This window comes from Anthonomus grandis, chromosome 13, assembly GCF_022605725.1.
Source record: "Anthonomus grandis grandis chromosome 13, icAntGran1.3, whole genome shotgun sequence".
NCBI lineage: Eukaryota > Metazoa > Arthropoda > Insecta > Coleoptera > Curculionidae > Anthonomus > Anthonomus grandis.
Genome location: NC_065558.1, coordinates 5,841,743 through 5,860,756, shown reverse-complemented (window position 1 = coordinate 5,860,756; position 19,014 = coordinate 5,841,743). Strand labels below are relative to the sequence as shown.

The 19,014-nt window shown below is 33.0% G+C and overlaps 2 protein-coding genes across 2 annotated transcripts; one reads left to right on the top strand and one right to left on the bottom strand.

Moving 5' to 3' along the window:
* The first annotated feature begins 627 nt into the window (after window positions 1-627).
* Window positions 628-9,688, top strand: LOC126743594 (reticulon-4-interacting protein 1 homolog, mitochondrial). Its single transcript, XM_050450758.1, has 6 exons — window positions 628-945; window positions 1,002-1,082; window positions 1,133-1,254; window positions 8,855-9,052; window positions 9,101-9,213; window positions 9,272-9,688. The coding sequence occupies exons 1-6, from the start codon at window positions 726-728 to the stop codon at window positions 9,642-9,644; spliced, it is 1,107 nt and encodes a 368-aa protein (XP_050306715.1). The 5' UTR covers window positions 628-725; the 3' UTR covers window positions 9,645-9,688.
* A 4,821-nt stretch (window positions 9,689-14,509) lies between these two features.
* On the bottom strand, window positions 14,510-15,541 carry LOC126744157 (tetratricopeptide repeat protein 19, mitochondrial-like). Its single transcript, XM_050451517.1, has one exon. The coding sequence runs from the start codon at window positions 15,539-15,541 to the stop codon at window positions 14,510-14,512; it is 1,032 nt and encodes a 343-aa protein (XP_050307474.1).
* Between the last annotated feature and the right edge of the window lie 3,473 nt (window positions 15,542-19,014).

Here is a 19,014-nt window from a genome sequence, read left to right as displayed (position 1 = left end):
AAGCTATTCACATCTGAACAAATAATTTTCCTGAAGATTGGCCAAAGCCAGCTGAGACGCAAACTATACTGGGATAGATGAATGAATCATATGAGTGGTTTTTGCTACGTAGCAACACTACAGTTTTGTTGTAAAATATCTATATATTAGCCATTTTTAGGAGAGGAGATGGCTAAAAGAGAGCATTGATAAATTAAACCAGGTTTAGCAGTAAATTTAATGCAGTGGCCTTTTCTACATAGCAACATTAAACGTTATTGAAGCCTCAAAATTAATTGTATGACAAAATAGAAACTTTTATACATGTAGACTCACTACAATCTTCTTAGTTTCAAACAAATTAATCAAATGTATCAGCGTTGTCAATGAAAATTCTATGTAGTGGCCTTTGCTATGTAGCAACACAAAACCCCTTTTATTAAAAAATTTGACAGATTGACCAACTAGTAGCTAACTTATTGGCAAACTAAAGTTATTATTATTTATAAGTTTTAGAAGTAGTGGCGTTTATTACGTAGCAACACAAACTATATATGCTGGCCTTTGCAACGTAATACCTTTTATCTCCTGTCAATTTATCGAAATTTCACTCAAGATCCAGAGACGTACTTTTAACTTTACCAATAGCTGTCCGTTTTACCATTAACAAATCAGCTGTTTGTGCCACTCCCATTTTAAAAAAAACCAAAACATTCAAAGTCAATGGTTATCCTAAATACACAAAAATGATCATCCGGAATTCGTTAAATCAAATTAGGCATTTTTCACAGCCCGCCCGTAAGCTAAAAACGGCCCAAAAAATGTCGGCATGGTCCATACATTCTTACGGGGACATTGAAGAGCTCCAGTTGGGAGAAAACAGAATCCCTGTTATATCTGATCCGGAAGAGATTCTGGTGGAAGTTAAGGCTGCCTCTGTGAACCCCATAGATTCATTTATGCTAGGTAATATCGATTTAAAAAGCTTCATGTAGATACAAGATTGCTGCGACTATTTTTAGGAGGATATGGTAAAACATCCTTTCAGGTTCTCAGAAATTTCCAGCTAGAATTTCCCCTGATCCTTGGCAGGGATTTCTCTGGTAATTAACCAAACTACAAAAAAAATTCACTTAACATAAGCAGGTTCCAGGTACAATTATAAATAAAGGCCATGGAGTCAACCAGTTTAATATCGGAGATGAGGTTTATGGCTTTGTTCCCATACACAAACAGGGCTCATTTGCGGAGGCAGTTCTTGCTTCTCAATGCCATGTAAGTGATATTAAAAGATTCACTTAATTTAATTCAACTAGATACACCCACTTAGTTATAGGAAACCACTAATTTTAGGAGGTGGAGTAGGGTATTAGGGACAGCAAATCAAATTTCAAAACACATTTAAACAAAACTAACTAAAAAACATTTATAATAAACTTCTATAACACAGTTAATTAATTTTTTCTATGAATATGTCATAATGTTATAGAACTTTCTCATATTTCAAGTAATTCTTCCCTGAACTAAGAAATTTGACTAGGAACAAAAAACTAGAAATGAAGAAACAAACTAGAATCATGGACAATACAAATGAACACAATTTCAAGTTATCTTGTCTTAGGTCAGAATGATGTAGGGACATATCGCAGATATTTTCTTCAGACATTATATCAATGATAAGAGATCCATTTATATTCTGCCTGTCTTATGCTGATCAATAGCTACGTTTACAATGCATGTACAAAATATTTAATAATTGGATCAAGTGATGTCATGAGGACTATTTTTTTGGTGTAAATGGCAGTGCACTAAAATTTGATATGTGAATTTTTGATGCTTACTATAATAATAATAATAATAATAATTTCTTTATTGCTTTCAAGATCTAATTAATAGACAATAGCAACATCACAAAACAAACAAAATTAAAATTTGATAACATCTACACAGTACATACTGCTAATAAAAATAGTAAGAACAAAAAGAACAAAAAGATAATGTTAGACATAATAATGGGCGCATTACCTTACCACTTGTATCTCAAGTATGATACATTATGAAGATAAATAAATTAGTAAACAAACCCTTAATATTAATCATAATACACATTTAAAATTGTAAATCGAAACTATAGATACACTTGTCCAACAGATACCTTGCAGTGTCTTTCCTAAACTTCACGATATTTTTCTCTTGCCTTAGGGCAAGAGGTAATCTATTATATGTTTTAATAGCAGCAAAGGCAGGAGATCTTTGAAAAAAGGCAGAGTGATGAGTTAGGACACTCAGTTCAGCTCTTCCTCTTGTCACAATAGACATATCCTCAGCATAATGCTCTTCATTAGTTTGAAAAAGATGCAGGTGTTTCTTTGCAAAAATAGCTAACATAAGAATGTACAGAGCTGGAACAGTGAGTAGACCAAGCTTAGTAAAATAATTCCTACAAGACGTTTGTGGTGTGAGTCTGAGCATGCATCTTATGATGCGTTTTTGTGCTATAAAGACTGACACGGCGTCAGTTGAAGATCCTCAAAACATTACACCATAAGTGATTAGAGATTGGTCCGATGCATAGTAAAGTTGCTTCAGACAATTTAGGGAAAGCTCTTCTCGTAGATGCCTTATTAACGTGCAGAAACTATTTAGTTTTTTGCTAAGAGTGTCTATGTGTGGGACCCATGTGAGACAGGAGTCAATTTGTATACCAAGGAATTTTAAGGAAGCTACCTCTTGAAGAGACTTTTTTTCAAACTTTACTAGTAGGGAATTTCGAGGTAAAGTTTTGGAGAATGTCAGTAGCCCGGTTTTATCAGCATTTAGCTTCAGAGCATGATTGTCACACCACTCTCTACCACCTGAGAACCTCTGACAGATAGTTCTTCAATCAGATGTTCTGACAAGATTATTTAGATTTAGATTAGATTAAAATAAGGGTGAAGTTTCACTGCGACCTAAAAGATCTATTGTGTGCCCCTTTCTAATTACTGCTTGATGTTATTCTGAAGTCAAATTACTTCGTACAATCCTATGGCTTTAATAAAGGCTAGTAGTTGTGACGGTTCCAGTAATGAGATATTTCCTTCTGGAATTTCATAATTACCGAGGTGCATGGCACGACTTTCAGCAACTGTTTCGCATGTAGTTACTAGGTGTTCTGGGGTCTCTTCCTCTTCCCCACAGAATCTGCATTCACCTGTCTGTTCTAGTTTTAGTTTCCTGCGGTGTTCTCGAAGGTGACAGTGCCCTGTTAGGAATCCTGTTACAATCCGTAGTTTAGTTTTAGTTAAACTTACTAGAGCTTTAGATTTTTTTGGGTCGAGGGTTCCAAGGAACATCTTGGAGTGTCTCAACCCTGGATGATCATCCCAGAGGCTTTCTCTGAGTTGATCCTCCATTTTTGTAAGCTCATATAGGTAAGTCTTCTTTCCTATGCCGCAGAAAGGTTCCGGTCCTACAAATTGAGAACCAGATCCCTTTTTTGCCAGAATATTGGCTTCTTCGTTACCTTGCACGCCTGTATGTCCAGGTACCCACAATATTGTGACTTTATTTCTCTTTCCTACCTCATTAAGTTTGCCCAAACAGTCTCTTACCATTTTAGAACTGATGACATGTGAACTCAGTGCTGCTATGGCTGCTTGACTGTCGGTGAAGATTGCGATGTCCTGCTTGAGGTAGTCTTTGTTCAGGATTAATTGAGCGCATCTTTCTATCGCGTGTATTTCCGCTTGAAAGACACTGGTGTATTTTCCCAGTGGCTCTGAGTATTTGGTGCCAGGCCCAAATACTCCAGCTCCTGTTCCTTTTTCGGTTTTAGAACCATCTGTGTACCATTTGATAGTATTCTGTTTAAGTGAGCGGGCGACAGATCCATTTTCCCAGTCACTTTTGCTGTCAATTTTTGTACTGAAATTCCTAACAAAGTGATATTCCCGAGTTATATCGTCCTTGGGAAGATCGAACAGGGGAATGGATCTTGTTTGAGATACCCAGGCTCTCTGATCAATGTCCCTACTGTTCGTTCTATCCCTTGCTAATCTGAACATGGCCCTTTTAGCAGCTCCCTCTACTGCCAGGTGAAGAGGTGCCAGGTCAACTATGACCTCCAGTGCTGCTGTGGGGCATGTTTTCATAGCTCCTGTGATGCATACGCATGCAAGTCTTTGAACCTTGTCAAGTTTACGCCTTACTGTACTTAACTTTGTAGTGTCATGCCACACCACTGCCCCATATGTGATTATGGGTTTAACCATCATGGTGTACATCCTGACAAGATTATGGAAGTGTCATCAGCATATTGGTTGATAAAACACCCTGGAAAACATTCACTGAGACCATTTACATATAATATGAATAGTACTGGGCCTAGAATTGAACCCTGAGGCACTCCCTGTACCACCAAGGATGACGCTGAGTAAACATATGTACCATTACCAGAGCCAAGGCAAACTGTTTGTTCCCTCTGATCTAAATGAAAGGCTATAAGTCTGGCACAGTTTCCCCTCAGTCCATAATTTTCAAGGATTGACAGCAGTAGACCATGGTTGATTGTGTCGAATGCTTTCGATAAATCGAAAAAGAGTCCGGCAACTTTTTCTTTTTTGTCAACATTTTCAATCACAAAGGATATAAGCTTGAAAACTGCCAACTGGGTTGAATGATTGGGCCTAAAACCAGACTGGCTATCTGAAAAAATGGTTTGCCTTTTTAAAAAGTTCATAATACGGATATAAATGACTCGCTCAAAGATTTTTGATATTGAAGAAAGGAGAGATATTGTTCGATAGTTTTCTACATCCTGCTCATCACCCTTATTTTTAAAAATTGGAAGAACTTTCGCCTTTTTAAGTTTGGATGGAGATTCCCATGTGCAGACAGGCATTTATTATGTGAGCTAGAGGCACATTTATATGGTGACTAGCTTTTTTGAGTATGTTTATTGGTATTTCATCAAGACCAGCAGAGTATTTATTTAGCAAGGCCGATAGAATATGCTATACTTCCTTTGAATCTGTGGGAAAGAGGAAAATAGTGGGGATGTGACTTCCTTTAGGCAATTGACCAGAAAATGAAGGAGTAAGAGATGAAGCATTAAATTTCTTCAAAAATATGTTGGGTGTCTCATCCAAATTTTCAATAATTTCATTATTGCTAGAATTTAGGGTGATAGGTTTAGATGACTTTGACTTATTTGAGCATTGATTGAAAATAGTCCAAGCAGTTTTAGTTTAATTATTTGAACAGATAATCTTGTTTTCATTTAAAGAAGTTTTTTAGTTAGAAATAATTTTTTTATATTCTTTTTTTTTCTTTTTTATATTTATTATTAAAGGCCCACTATTTGTTTCCTTGTACCATACATACAGATCTTTAATATGACTAGAATAATTTTTAATTTCAGAGTTTACCCATTTTTTATCAGGATCCTTTATTCTGTGGCTACTTTGAGGAAATGTTACATTAAAATAGTAATAGAAAATATTAAAAAAGCAATCATATTTTAGATCGACTTCAGTGCAGTTACATATATACATCTTCCCAGGATTCATGTGTTAAAAGATCATTAAACTTCTTAATGTTGTTTTCTGTGTATGAACGTTTCTTTATAAATACTGGCTTTTTACTCTCTTTAGGTATTTCAATATGGAGTTTCTGACCATAATGATCTGATATATCTTAGAATAATGTATTACTTGTTCCCTGACATTTAGCCAAATTGTCCTACCACCCTAGTTTTACCCTTTATGTGTGGTGCTAAACCATAGCTAGCTAATAATTGTTTGGTAAGAGAGGAGTTCTGATCGTTTACTAAAAAAAGTTAATGTTAAAATCTCCACAGACTACCAGATACCTGTTGGCCATGTATATAGTGTGTATCAACTCATCTAAAATGGACAAGAAAGTATTAACATTACCCGAGGGTGATCTGTATAGACAAATAAAATAGTAAGAGCTATTTAAAATAAGACACTGACAAACGCAAAATTCACACTTTCTTTCAACACAAGCTGTTTTAACAATTAAAGGATGGAAAACTGTATTTGTTTTTGCAAGGATGGCAGTTCCTCCTCCTCTAAACTCAGTTCGAGATGAATAACAAATTGTTCGATAGTCCATTAGGGCCAAAAATTGTATATTATTGCCCTGTAGCCAATGCTCAGAGATACAAAAAATATCAGGCTCTTCTTTGGCCAAAAGCACTTCTAATTGAAGTGATTTATTATTTATGCTCCGAACATTCAAGTTCAATAAGTATATACTGTCCCCGTTTGGACCATCTGGCAATTTCTTGCTATCCTTTGAGTTTTCTAGGTTTATGGTGATTTGTTTACTTTTTGGTTTGAAAGATGTACAGGGTGAGTTTTTCAAAGCGCGGAGTAGTATTATGCATTGATGATATTATTTATCGATGACGTGCTCCTGGACTATTATTTGGTTAAGCATTCTTCACATTTTAAAAATATTTTGGACTATACAGGGTGTTCCGAAAAAGCAGGGCACTACAAAAGTTAATTTTTTTAAATGGAACACCCTGTATTGCAAAACATTTTTGAATTCTTTGCGTAATTACCAATCTTTTTTGATAATGGTTTAATATGCCAAAAATTAATAGTTTAGGAGATAAATCAAATTTTGTTAAAAATTTAGAATTTGCACGCATCTCTTTAATATTAAAATTTAGCACCTAAATTTTGAATACAGACTTAATTTTTATCATCAGAAGTAAAATAAAGTTACTTTGATATGCGTGCTATGTAAAATTATTCATTTTGTTATACAGGGTGTTTTTTTTGAAAGGCCAAACTTGCCCAACTTTAAATATAAAAATCTCTCTTATTTTAAATGAAACACCCTGTATATTTTCATGTCATCTAATAGCTTACTTAAGAGCCTATAAATTTTATTAATAATGTCCTATCTCTATATCTAACAGTTTTTGAGATATCATGGATTTTTCTGTTTTTCTCCTGTAAAAACTGACAATGCCGACTTAAAGTTTTGAAGCACCTCGTATTTTTTATGTATCCATCAAGGCGCCGTGGAAACAAATGAAAAAAATCTCAATAACAAAAAGACAGTTACATTAGTTAATTAGAGATTAATAGTTAGATTTGTTTTAAGGTGTTTTTTAGATATTTGTTTTCAATATTAAAAATGAATTATTCAAGAAATGAATTTATTGATATGATTTTTGTTTTGGGTGAAGCAAATAAAAATTGTCTGCTAGCTCAAAGGCTATATAGAGAAAAATATCCTCAACGGCGCACACCCGATTCCCGCAGTTTTCGCGTTTTATGGACCGATTTATGACGACTGGTAGCGTGGATCTGCCAAAACGTAATGTTGCTAATAGGGTGGCAAATGAAGGTAAAGAACTTGAAATTCTTTTGCAAATTGAGGAGGATCCCCACATTGGTAGCCGTAGGTTAGCCTTACTTTCTGATGTTTCGCAGACAACGGTAAACCGGACAACACGGAAATATAATTAAAAGAATTAATATTTGTATCGAACAAGGAGGACATATCTTTGAACATTTGTTGAACAGAAATTCACTTTTATTATATAAAAATAAGTGAATTTAATAAAAAGAAACGTCCATAAATTTGTTTCATTTTATAAGAAAAAAATAACACGAAATGAAGAAATATAAGTATATTTCAAAAACTATTAGAGATAGGGACAGAATATTATTAATAAAATTTATAGGCTCTTAAGTAAGCTATTAGATGACATGAAAATATACAGGGTGTTTCATTTAAAATAAGAGAGATTTTTATATTTAAAGTTGGGCAAGTTTGGCCTTTCAAAAAAAACACCCTGTATAACAAAATGAATAATTTTACATAGCACGCATATCAAAGTAACCTTATTTTACTTCTGATGATAAAAATTAAGTCTGTATTCAAAATTTAGGTGCTAAATTTTAATATTAAAGAGATGCGTGCAAATTCTAAATTTTTAACAAAATTTGATTTATCTCCTAAACTATTAGTTTTTGGCATATTAAACCATTATCAAAAAAGATTGGTAATTACGCAAAGAATTCAAAAATGTTTTGCAATACAGGGTGTTCCATTTAAAAAATTAACTTTCGTAGTGCCCTGCTTTTTCGGAGCACTCTGTATAGTCCAAAATATTTTTAAAATGTGAAGAATGCTTAACCAAATAATAGTCCAGGAGCACGTCATCGATAAATAATATCATCAATGCATAATACTACTCCGCGCTTTGAAAAACTCACCCTGTACAAATATTAGGTACTAACTTGTGATCAATTGACTTTGACGTTTGTCTAAAAAATTTCGCCCAAGAGAAAAATCAAACCTTTGAAAGCTCACCCCTTCTGGCCAGAATGACTCCCCATAAACAATATCTTTTACATCTGGGTGTACGCCCACCATAAAACAATTTAATGTGGCATTCATGTTCTTTGCTTGACACTGCTTAACCACAATGTCTTCAGATTTTAAATTACTTTTTTTAAACCTTGTTTAGTAAATTACTTTTACTAAACAAGGTAGATTAATTTTTTTTTCAAGTTGCAAGTTTGTACTGATTTTTTTCTACCTGTTTACTCTCCTGATATAAAAAAAAAACTAAATTTTCAAATACATTCAGACATCTTATAAAGCATGCAAGTTCTACACAAACTCTTTAGCATTTAGTGAGAGCACTCTATAAATAGCAATCATACTAACTTGCAGAATGGACATTGGAATGGCATAAAAAACTATATAAATTCAATCATCAATATCTAAACTGTTTACTCAGTCTAGTAGCTAAACAACTTTAAGACTAAGACTCACAATGGTTTACTAATTTGGTCTTGTAACGTAAATTAGTCTTCATTTTCACATAATTTCTTACTTTAAGATACTACCCAAGCCCACCCAGTTAACACATGAACAAAGTGCTGCACTAGTATATGCTACAATGACTGCTTGGAGCGGCTTATTTTTGGCCGGCAATTTATTATTGAAACAGAAAAAAGGATTGAGAGTTCTTGTACTCGGTGGATCAGGAGGAGTTGGTACTGCAGCCATACAACTACTTAAATCCCAAGGGTGTTTTGTAAGTGTGACACTGTGAAATTGAAAAATGTAATGTAAGTTTTGTTAGGTGTTTGCGACTTGTTCCAAAGACGCGGTCGCTCTGGTTACCTCCTTAGGCCCCGACATGGTTTTCGATAGAAATGATCCAGATTTCATCAAAAATGTTCAGAACGAGAGCAAGTCAGTCCAGACACTTTATTTCTTTTACAATAAAATAAAATTTAAAGAATTATTTCAGGTATCACATAATCTTCGATGCAGCCAACATGGGCATTCAAAACATACCTAACAGTTGGCAATATGAGTCGTACATAACCTTAAATTCCCCGTTATTAGTGAACAATGACAAGTACGGTTTGTTGGGAGGACTGATTACCAGTGCAGGCAACTTAATAGAATCTAACATCACCAGGATGTGTTCAGGGAAAAGTGTTCGGTGGGGCTATTTTGTGCCTTCTAACAGTGGTTTTCGATTTATTCACGAACTGATCTGCCGGGGGAAAATTCGACCTGTTATTCAGGAACAATTTAAGTTTAAAGATTTGCCTCGTGCCATTGAAACCTTGAGGAAAGGACATTCGAGGGGTAAAATTGTTGTTACGCACGATTAAGTTTGTTTTTTTTTGTGTCGTTAATATATTAATTATTGGTCGTTTGTAGTAGTTTTATTATACCTTTCTAAATTTTGTATTTATGAATTAAGTGACAAATTGTGAAAGAGTATTCTGGAATTAAATATTGATTTTCTGATTATATACTCTATTAGTTTTTTAATTCTGTAAGAGTGGTTTGGAATTTAGGGATGATTGTAGAGAGAGTTTCGAACGCTTAGGTATACTAACCTTGCCTTCGTTGTTTGTATATCTTGGAGAATCTTCTTTATGTTAGGCAGGAACATCAACTTGTTTACCACTCATAATGATGTGCATAATTACCAGACCAGAGACAGGAAAATGTTACATATTTTAATGCCCTACCAGTATATTTTAGAGAATTGCCTGCGGTTAGAATTAAGCAAGTTTTATAAACAATTTTGGTAGAAAATGCATTTTATTCTCATGATAAGTTTTTTAATTATTATAGTGTATTTTATTTAATTCTATTTGTCTCATAAAGTAGAGTTTTTTGAATCAAAACATACATAACTTTTGTCGGATATACATCAATAAATTTAAAAAAATTGAATCACCTTTCGAATAGACGAGATTTTAGTTGTTTAGATCATAATTACTGTGCTACTGTCTAGAGCCAAATGTAGTACAGTTCCTCATGATGTTTCTCAAGCATTTATAAAACTTAAATCATTTGTAATATTTATTTAAGTGCTAATATGATATTATAAATAATGTAATCATTTTGGGGAATGAAAGAATTCCAGTTGTCGACAAGTGCAAGTGTTTGGGGCCTTGTAGTAGATAACCTTGTAGTAGCTTTGATTCTCAAGTAATGCTTATTGTTTTTGAGTAAAGCAAATATCAAATTTGGTTATAATTTATTGGCCATAATTTTATTAGTAATTGTTGGTATACAGAGTGTATACAATTTGAAGGTAAACCCTTGCTAGTAAAGTGTTTATATATGATATTTTTCATATTTATTGTTTTTCGAGGTATCCTTGTTAAGGACTATGATTTGACAATCTGCGACAATACAGTGTGTTTAGTATATGCTGGGTGTATAAAAAGTATGTACATACTTGCATAGTGTTCAGGGACATTAAGAGGATTTTAATAGTTTTTTAGGGACAAGATATCTTCAATGTTGGAGTTGTAATGGTTCACAATTAGAACAGTAAAATATTTATTATTAATATCTTTAAATTAAACTTTGAGAAGTTTAGACTTGTAAACATTTCACTTCCTTTATTATTCTGCATTCCGGAAATATTGCTGAGTAGATTTAAAAATTTTTTGGATAGTTGTGGAGATTCACATTTTAATTATACATGGTGTCACCACTTCATTTAGGTTTCTATATGGCAAATGTATTTGGGATTTGAAATACTATTCTGACTTATAGTTTTTGTAAGGAACATAATTTATGAGTAACATATGCATGTGCTATACAAGGTGATACAGATTAATAAATTGTTTAAAAACTATTATTTTTCAATTTTGATATACCCAAAACTAATGAGTGCTATTACATACGGTAACATTTAATACTGCAATTTTTCAAATCTAGAACCAACCCAGACTATTTACAATTGTGTTTGATTTGAACAATTAAGCAATTCCATATTTGGAAAAAACATTAGTTTTGGCTCACTAAAAGTAAATTTTTTTTACAGTCATCCCTTGGACAAGGGTTTGTGCATCATTGTGCCACTGACATTATTTTAATTCTACAATTTTTGAGAGATATATTGTGGTCTCATATTGTTTTGTCATATAAAGTCAACCTAGGTCAATTTCATTTCATGCCATCAAGGTTCTTGGGTGAGGTCATTTCAGACATTTAATTTTTTTTGGATTTAATTTTATTCTTGAATTCTTTGGAACAATTTTTTTGACACCATGGATTTTTATAACTTTCAACCTAATCATTTGTTAGAACATGAACTAGATTATGCATTGAAAATTCGTTTAGTTGCTACTGTTAGGAATGTTGCTGACAAAAGAAAGATTTTATTGAGAATTCTAATAAAGGAACAAACTTCTCCGGGATCTAGCATAACTTTACAGGAAGTTGAATTAGATTATGATAGGGAAAGAGCTGACATTAAAAAGAGTTTAGATTCCATTGCAAGTGTCATTGAAGAATTTGAGGGTGTAGCTTCTGATTCAACTGTTGCTCGAATAAAATCTCGTTTGTCTCATGTAGCTGGTAGGGCTAAAAGAATTCCTATGTTTGAAGAAAAAGCTGAAGAAATTCAAGCTTATAGTCAGGAAATTACAGCCACTTGTCTAGCTCTTGAAGCTGATCCCCAATGCTGATTCAGAACCAGTAACTCATTCCTCTGCTCCAGTTAAATGTAGCTGCTCCAATAGTCCATTGTGCTACTCGAAATGTTCCTATTATTGAATGGCAAGTTAAGTTTAATGGAGATTCTCGTAAACTTTATAATTTTTTGGAAAGCTTAACTGAATTGGCTCAGGCTCGAGATGTATCTGAGGATACATTATTTCAGTCTGCAGCAGAATTTTTTATTGGTGATGCATTTGTGTGGTATAGGAGTGTCAAGTCAACTGTTGGTGATTGGCGTTCCCTAGTAAATAAATTAAAAAGAGATTTTTTACATGATGATATAGATGATGAAATTTGAGATCAAATTAAGAAAAGAAAGCAAAAGAAGGGAGAAAATACTGTAGTTTTCATTGCTCATTTGGAGGTTCTTTTTGCTTCTCGTGTGCCAGCAGAATGTACTAAGATTAAGTTTGTTAAGAATAATTTGTCGCCTGACTTCATTGATAGATTTGCTTTGATAGAAATTAATTCCATTTCTCAACTTTCTGAGCTTTGTAGGAAACTTGAAGAATCTGATTATTTAAAGAATAAAAATAAAATTAATAATGTTTCAGAAGTATCTACTAATAAATTTTCTAAAATCAAGTTTTCTAAAAATTATTCTATAAATACTAAGTTTTATAATAGAAAACCTTTCTTTCAAAATAATAATAAAAATAAAAACTCAGTGGAAGAATTTGCAAATAAACCTAGTACTTCTCATGATATACAGCAAGGCTCCAAAAATCATGAACATAAATCAACTAATAAAATAAAGAAAGAGTTAATTAATATGTTGGAATTGTCATTTGGCTAACCATTCTTATTATGACTGTAAGGGTCCAAGGACTGTTTTTTGTTTTAAATGTGGAGAACCAAATGTCAAAGTAAAAGATTGTAAAAAATGTCAGCCAAGACCTTCGATTTAAACATCACGTCTCGCATATTTTTATAAAAGCATATCTTGCTTTAAAATTAATATATTTGCACAGGCACTATTGAAGTGTGGATATTAAAAAGCTTTTATGTGATTTGTTGGTGCTTTCACGGTCTAATTACTGTGATGTGGTTTATTATGGCTGGTAGGTATATCTTGATTATCAGGATAAGGGTAGACTACAAAGGCTCCAAAACACTTGCAATCGACTAATATTTGGTATTCGTAGGCTAATAATGCACGCGTTTCCTGTAAACTTCAAGACCTTAGATGGCTCTATATGGAAAATCGAAGAATTAATTATTCTTTGACATTTTTTATTAAAATTTTAAAATAATGTAGTCCGCCTTATTTTTACCAGAAAATATTTTTTAGAAATGATGTACACGTAAAATAGATTTAAAAAGAAATACTATTCATATTCCGAGGCATAAAACACAGTTACTTAAACGATCATTTTTTTTACAATTTTGCATATCATATAAATCCTTAAATTTAGATCGACTATCAATTTTATAATACTTATTGTAAAAAGGGCAACAGCAACATCAAAGGGTATAAAATGAGTACTTAACTATGATTCTTGGATTAAATCGTTCATTGTAGCTTTTTTTGTATGTTTGTTAATGAGTTAAACATTTTTTTTAAATTGTTTTAGATAGTTACTTTTTTTTTTTTTGTAAATTGAAAAACAAAGGTATTTTTTTCTGTATAAACTAATATTGTTTACATGTGTGTTACATTGTATACAGGCTGTTTCATAATGAGCAAGTTTACGCCATAAACCCCTATCCGAAAATGATTAGATTTTGAGATACAGGGTGATAAAATTTTAAGAAAAAATCGTATTTTTAACATTAACAGTGGCAAAAATTCACTTTCTGGTACCGGATTCCACATTAAGAGCAAGTAATTTTTCCCTTATAATAAATACCGTAAATATTATGAAAGGAATTAAATTAAAAATTTAAAAGAAAAATAAATTTCGAACAATGGATTTTACTTTTTTATGCGAAAAGGGTACGTCGGAGAAAGCAAAGCCAAGAGATGAAATTTACTTTAAATTAAATGAGGATTTTAAAAATATCTTTTATTTGAGGAAAAAACAGTGGCGCACATACCCCTCATGGACGCCATTGGTAAAATAAAAAATTAAATTATGTATTAAAAAATAGTGCTAGATAGTATACGATGAGATCACCCTGTATCTCAAATTCTAATGATTTCGGATAGTGGTTTATTGCGCAAACTTGCTTATTTTTAGGCCCTCTACAACCCCTCCAAGTTTTTCCTTGTAATTATGAAACACCCTGTATATTATATAATATGCTTGTAAAAAGAACGTTTTTTAATTAATTAGTCAATAAGCCTTATTAAAATTATAACTTTTTTTAATGAAGTGTAGGCCACAATGATAAGACCAGAATCACTTTGGCCGAATTCTGAAATTGTTGGCATACTTTGATTGGCATACTTTTGGTTACTACTGTTTGGTTTTTGTAAACTTGCCTTATTTTGTAAAATAAAGAATAATTATTATGATTAAAATTAAATTTTAAACACTGAAAATTTTATTAAAAACAACCCCTAAGACTACCTAACGAGCTTCTTATCGATTTTCTGCATAGTAAACTCGGCCTCTCCAGTTACCACCGTATCATTAAACAACGATCCCAACTTAATAGCTTCCTGGCAAGACTCCTTGGCGTTTTTCCACGCGTCCAGATTCATATAAATCTGAGCCAGCTTCAAGTAGCACCTGGGCATGTCGGTGCTCCCTATGCCCTTCCCCAATAAAATCGCACTAGTCATATTTTGCAACGCCAAATTGTTCTCGCCCAACTGCATGTGCAGGTCAGCTAAAGTATACAGAATCACCATCTCCTGATACGGGCTCAACCCTTTGATTTTCAATGAATAATCGTAAGCGGAAGTGATGAACTCCTTGGCGCTCTTGTGCTCGTTAGAGTGGATTTTATGAAGCCCATACCAAAACAGCACGTTAACATAAAGCATGCCAGTTTTCGTAGAAGTATCACCATCGAGGATCTTTTGCTTCTGTTTCATTAGGCAGTCTCTAAACCCGATTTCTGCCAACTCATTTTTTTCATAGGCGCTATAAATCCGGGCCAGTCGTAGTTGGAAATCCACCACTTGGTTCTCGTCCTCGCCCGCACCAATTTGGACAAGTTTCTCAATGGCGCTGACCAGCAAATGCTCCGCCTTCTCCATATTTCCCATAGCAAAAGAAATCGATGCTAAGATATCGTACATGTAGGGCAACGCCACGTAGACTCCGTACTCCTCGCAAATCCTGATGCCCATTTCCAAAATGGCGGTGGCCCTCTCCGTATCGCCCTTTTCCAGGGCGATTCTCGCCAGACTCATAAGATGCGAGATGTTCTCCTCCACGTCGTATTGATTCACTTGATTAACGGCCGAGAGGTTTTTTAAGATGTTGGTGCACTGCAGGACGAACACCACGGGTTTCCCGAAATTAACGTAACAACGGTCTTCTAGGGCGAGTTTTCCGAAGTATCCCGCCGCATTGATGGTTCGCCAGAGGTACGGGGTGAAAGCGGGAATCTTCTGCCATAGTTTCGAGAAAAGGGTTTTAATGGACATGAAATTTTGTCGGACGGTACATTTAGACCGGAATTCATTCAGCTTGACGGAATTTGATGGACGTGACAGATTTTTCAGGTATAAAATGGAGGCGAATCGAGAATAAAAGTACGTTCTCATATTAGTCATACTTATTGATCAATAATAATTAATCTATGCCATTCAACTTGATTAATATGCCATTGATATTGAATAATCATTCTATAATGGGTCAGTAATGTTGATTTAAAAATAGCTCCAAAGAGAAAAATTAGAAAAAAAATTTAAACAGAAACAGGAAAACATCGTCGTTGGTGGGTCAGAAAGTGGATCCTAAAATGTAAATCTGAGGGTTTTTCAGCAAAGCTGTAAATGAATGGGCAACATGTGACTCAGATGCCTATAAAAATCGTTTAAGAATGTCTCCAGAGAAAATTGAGGAACTTTTAAAAAAAGTGTCATTTTTTATTCAGAAAAAAATTAGGAACTTGATTAAGATAATCTTTTCTAGCAAAACTCAAATTACAAGTAGTTTTAAGGTATTCAGCTACTGGAGATTCTTTTTCATCTTTGGGACATTGTACCGGCTGCCCAAAAATATTATATTATCACAGTTTCTGCCTGATGTTTGTAAAGCAATATACAATAGTTTAAAAGAATATATTAAGGTAAATTCAATTAGAATATATAGGTATTTATTATTAATTTTTTATTTCCAAAACAGTTTGTATTAAAAAAATAATTAAAAAGCATTGACACATATTAAAAGTTTAATAAAGCTTTATGCTTGATGACTTGTTTTGGCATATCCGAAGAGTGTAATGTGGCGTAAAATTCCGACTTACTAGGTGGTAAATTTTCGATAGGCATATCCTGCTGAAAGGTTGGTGAATATGGATATAAAAATGTTGCTGAAGAGTAAGCCGTAGATTTTTAAATTATTACGATTTTCTTTGTGGACTTAAAAAATACAATGTAATTTCTGAACATGAATAAATAAATTGGAAAAAAATTAAAATATTTATTCCAAGCGATGGAAAAATGCTGTTTATCAGTTCAATAGCCTAAAATCAAAAATGACAAAAATTTAATATTTTTTTAACTGCCTAGAAAAACGTTTTGTTTCACTTTCAGGCAGTTAAGGTCAGTCAATTATTCTTCAACTGCCTGGAAATAAATTTTGTTTCACTTCCAGACAGTTGAGAAACAATTGAGCAGCTTTAACTGCCTGAAAGTAAAACAAAACTTTTTTCCAGACAGTTAAAAAAAAATTTTCGTCATTTTCAATTAAGGAAATTGACTGGGTTCAACTGCCTGGAAGTGAAACAAAACTTGTTTCCAGGCAGTTGAAAAAATATGAAATTTTCATAATTTTTGTTTGAGGATATTGACTGACTTTAACTGCCTGAAGTTAAAACAAAATTTATAACCAGACAATTGAGGAATAATTGACTGACTTTAACTGCCTGGAAGTGAAACAAAAGTTATATCCAGGCAGTTGAAAAAATATGAAATTTTCGTCATTTTTGTTAGAGCATATTGACTGACTTTAACTACCTGGGAGTAAAACAAAATTTATTTCCAGACAGTTGAGAAATAAATAACGACGTATTTCAAGTGTCTGAAAGTAAAACAAAATTAATTTCCAAGCAGTTGACGAATAATTGACTGACTTCAACTGCCTGGAAGTGAATCAAAAGTTATATCCAGGCAGTTGAAAAAATATGAAATTTTCGTCATTTTTGTTAGAGGATATTGACCGATTTTAACTGCCTGGAAGTAAGACAACATTTATTTCCACACAGTTGAGAAATAAATAACGACGTATTTCAACTGTTTTAAAGTAGAACAAAATTAATTTCCAAGCAGTTGAAGAATAATTGACTGACATCAACTGCCTGAAAGTGAAACAAAATTTATTTCCACATAGTTGAGAAATGAATGACTACGTATTCCAACTGTCTGAAAGTAAAACCAAATTAATTTTCAAGCAGTTGAGTGTCATTTGAGGCTGTTAAAATCAGTAAATAAATTGACTGACTTTAACTGCCTGGAAGTGAAACAAAAGTTATATCCTGGCAGTTGAAAAAATATGAAATTTTGTTAGAGGATATTGACTGACTTTAATTGCCAGGAACTAAGACAAAATTTATATCCAGACAATTGAGGAATAATTGACTGACTTCAACTGCCTGAAAGTAAAACAAAGTTTATTTTCCACACAGTTGAGAAAAAAATAACGACGTATTTCAACTGTCTGGAAGTAAAACAAAATTAATTTCCTCACAGTTGAGAAATGAATGACGACGTATTTCAACTATCTGGAAGTAAAACAAAACTAATTTCCAAGCAGTTAAGGAATAATTGACTGACTTCAACTCCCTGGAAGTAAAACAACATTTGTTTCCAGACAATTGAGCGATAATTCACTGACTTCAAGTGCCTGGAAGTGAAACAACATTTATTTCAACACATTTGAGAAATGAATGACGGCGTATTTCAACTGCCTGGAAGTAAAACCAAATTAATTTTCAAGCAGTTGAGGAATAATTGACTGACTTCAATTGCCTGGAAGTGAAACAAAATTAAATTAAATTGTTTTTTCATTTTTCCCAGACAGTTTAAAAAATTTCTTAATTTTTCCACGAAATTGAAGCCATTTCTTCTGTTTTCTTGACAATTGAAGCCATTTTTCAATTTTCCAAAAAACTGAAGCATCATTCGGTTCAACTGCATTATATTAAAAAAATTACTACCAGCACTTTTATATACAATAATGTAAATTTGTAAATTGTAAATGATTATATATTATAAGTATAAATGATTAATTATTTATTTAATGTAACACGACGTTTTGGTTGGTAAGTATCTCCAACCGTTATCACTTTACACTTGATAACGGTTGGAGATACTTACCAACCGAAACGTCGTGTTACATTAAATAAATAAGACAATGCAAGTTCCACAAGATGTTTTCACTGTACCATTGTCTACCACCTTCAAAAACATATAAATGATTATATATTAAAATTGTAAATGATTATATATTATAAGGTACTTTCTTTGTTGGTACGCGCGTTAAGTAATTTTGATATTTGCACAGCTGATATACGGAACCACAAAATACGTATTAGTATCACGTAAAATAAAGAGGATTTTTGTGTTAAAACGATAAACTTTCGCGAGTGTGTCGAAAGACCATCAAGCAATAATTGCAAAAAAGAGCATCATTTTTACTTATATACAAGGTGTTTTTAATGGAGTAAAAAAATATCTAATACAGCCCTCGGATACATTTCTTTATTTTCAATGAAATGGTTCAAAAATAAAAAGTTGGATTACATTGGCGCGACATCAAAAGGTCAAATCATGGCCGATGATGAGCAAACGTGTCTATTTTTTAAAGATCGTCAGGAAAGCGACTATTTAAGAGAAAGTTTACGGTAAACGTTTGTGAATTATTTAAGTAACCGTGCGAATTAAAAGAATGTCAA

Excerpts from the sequence above, each read along its gene's own strand:
- LOC126743594 (XM_050450758.1), top strand. The coding sequence starts at position 726 with ATGATCATCCGGAATTCGTTAAATCAAATTAGGCATTTTTCACAGCCC. Across the intron at positions 946-1,001 it reads CATAGATTCATTTATGCTAG|GAGGATATGGTAAAACATCC; the intron begins GTAATATCGATT and ends GACTATTTTTAG. Across the intron at positions 1,255-8,854 it reads TTCTTGCTTCTCAATGCCAT|ATACTACCCAAGCCCACCCA; the intron begins GTAAGTGATATT and ends TCTTACTTTAAG.
- LOC126744157 (XM_050451517.1), bottom strand. The coding sequence starts at position 15,541 with ATGTCCATTAAAACCCTTTTCTCGAAACTATGGCAGAAGATTCCCGCT.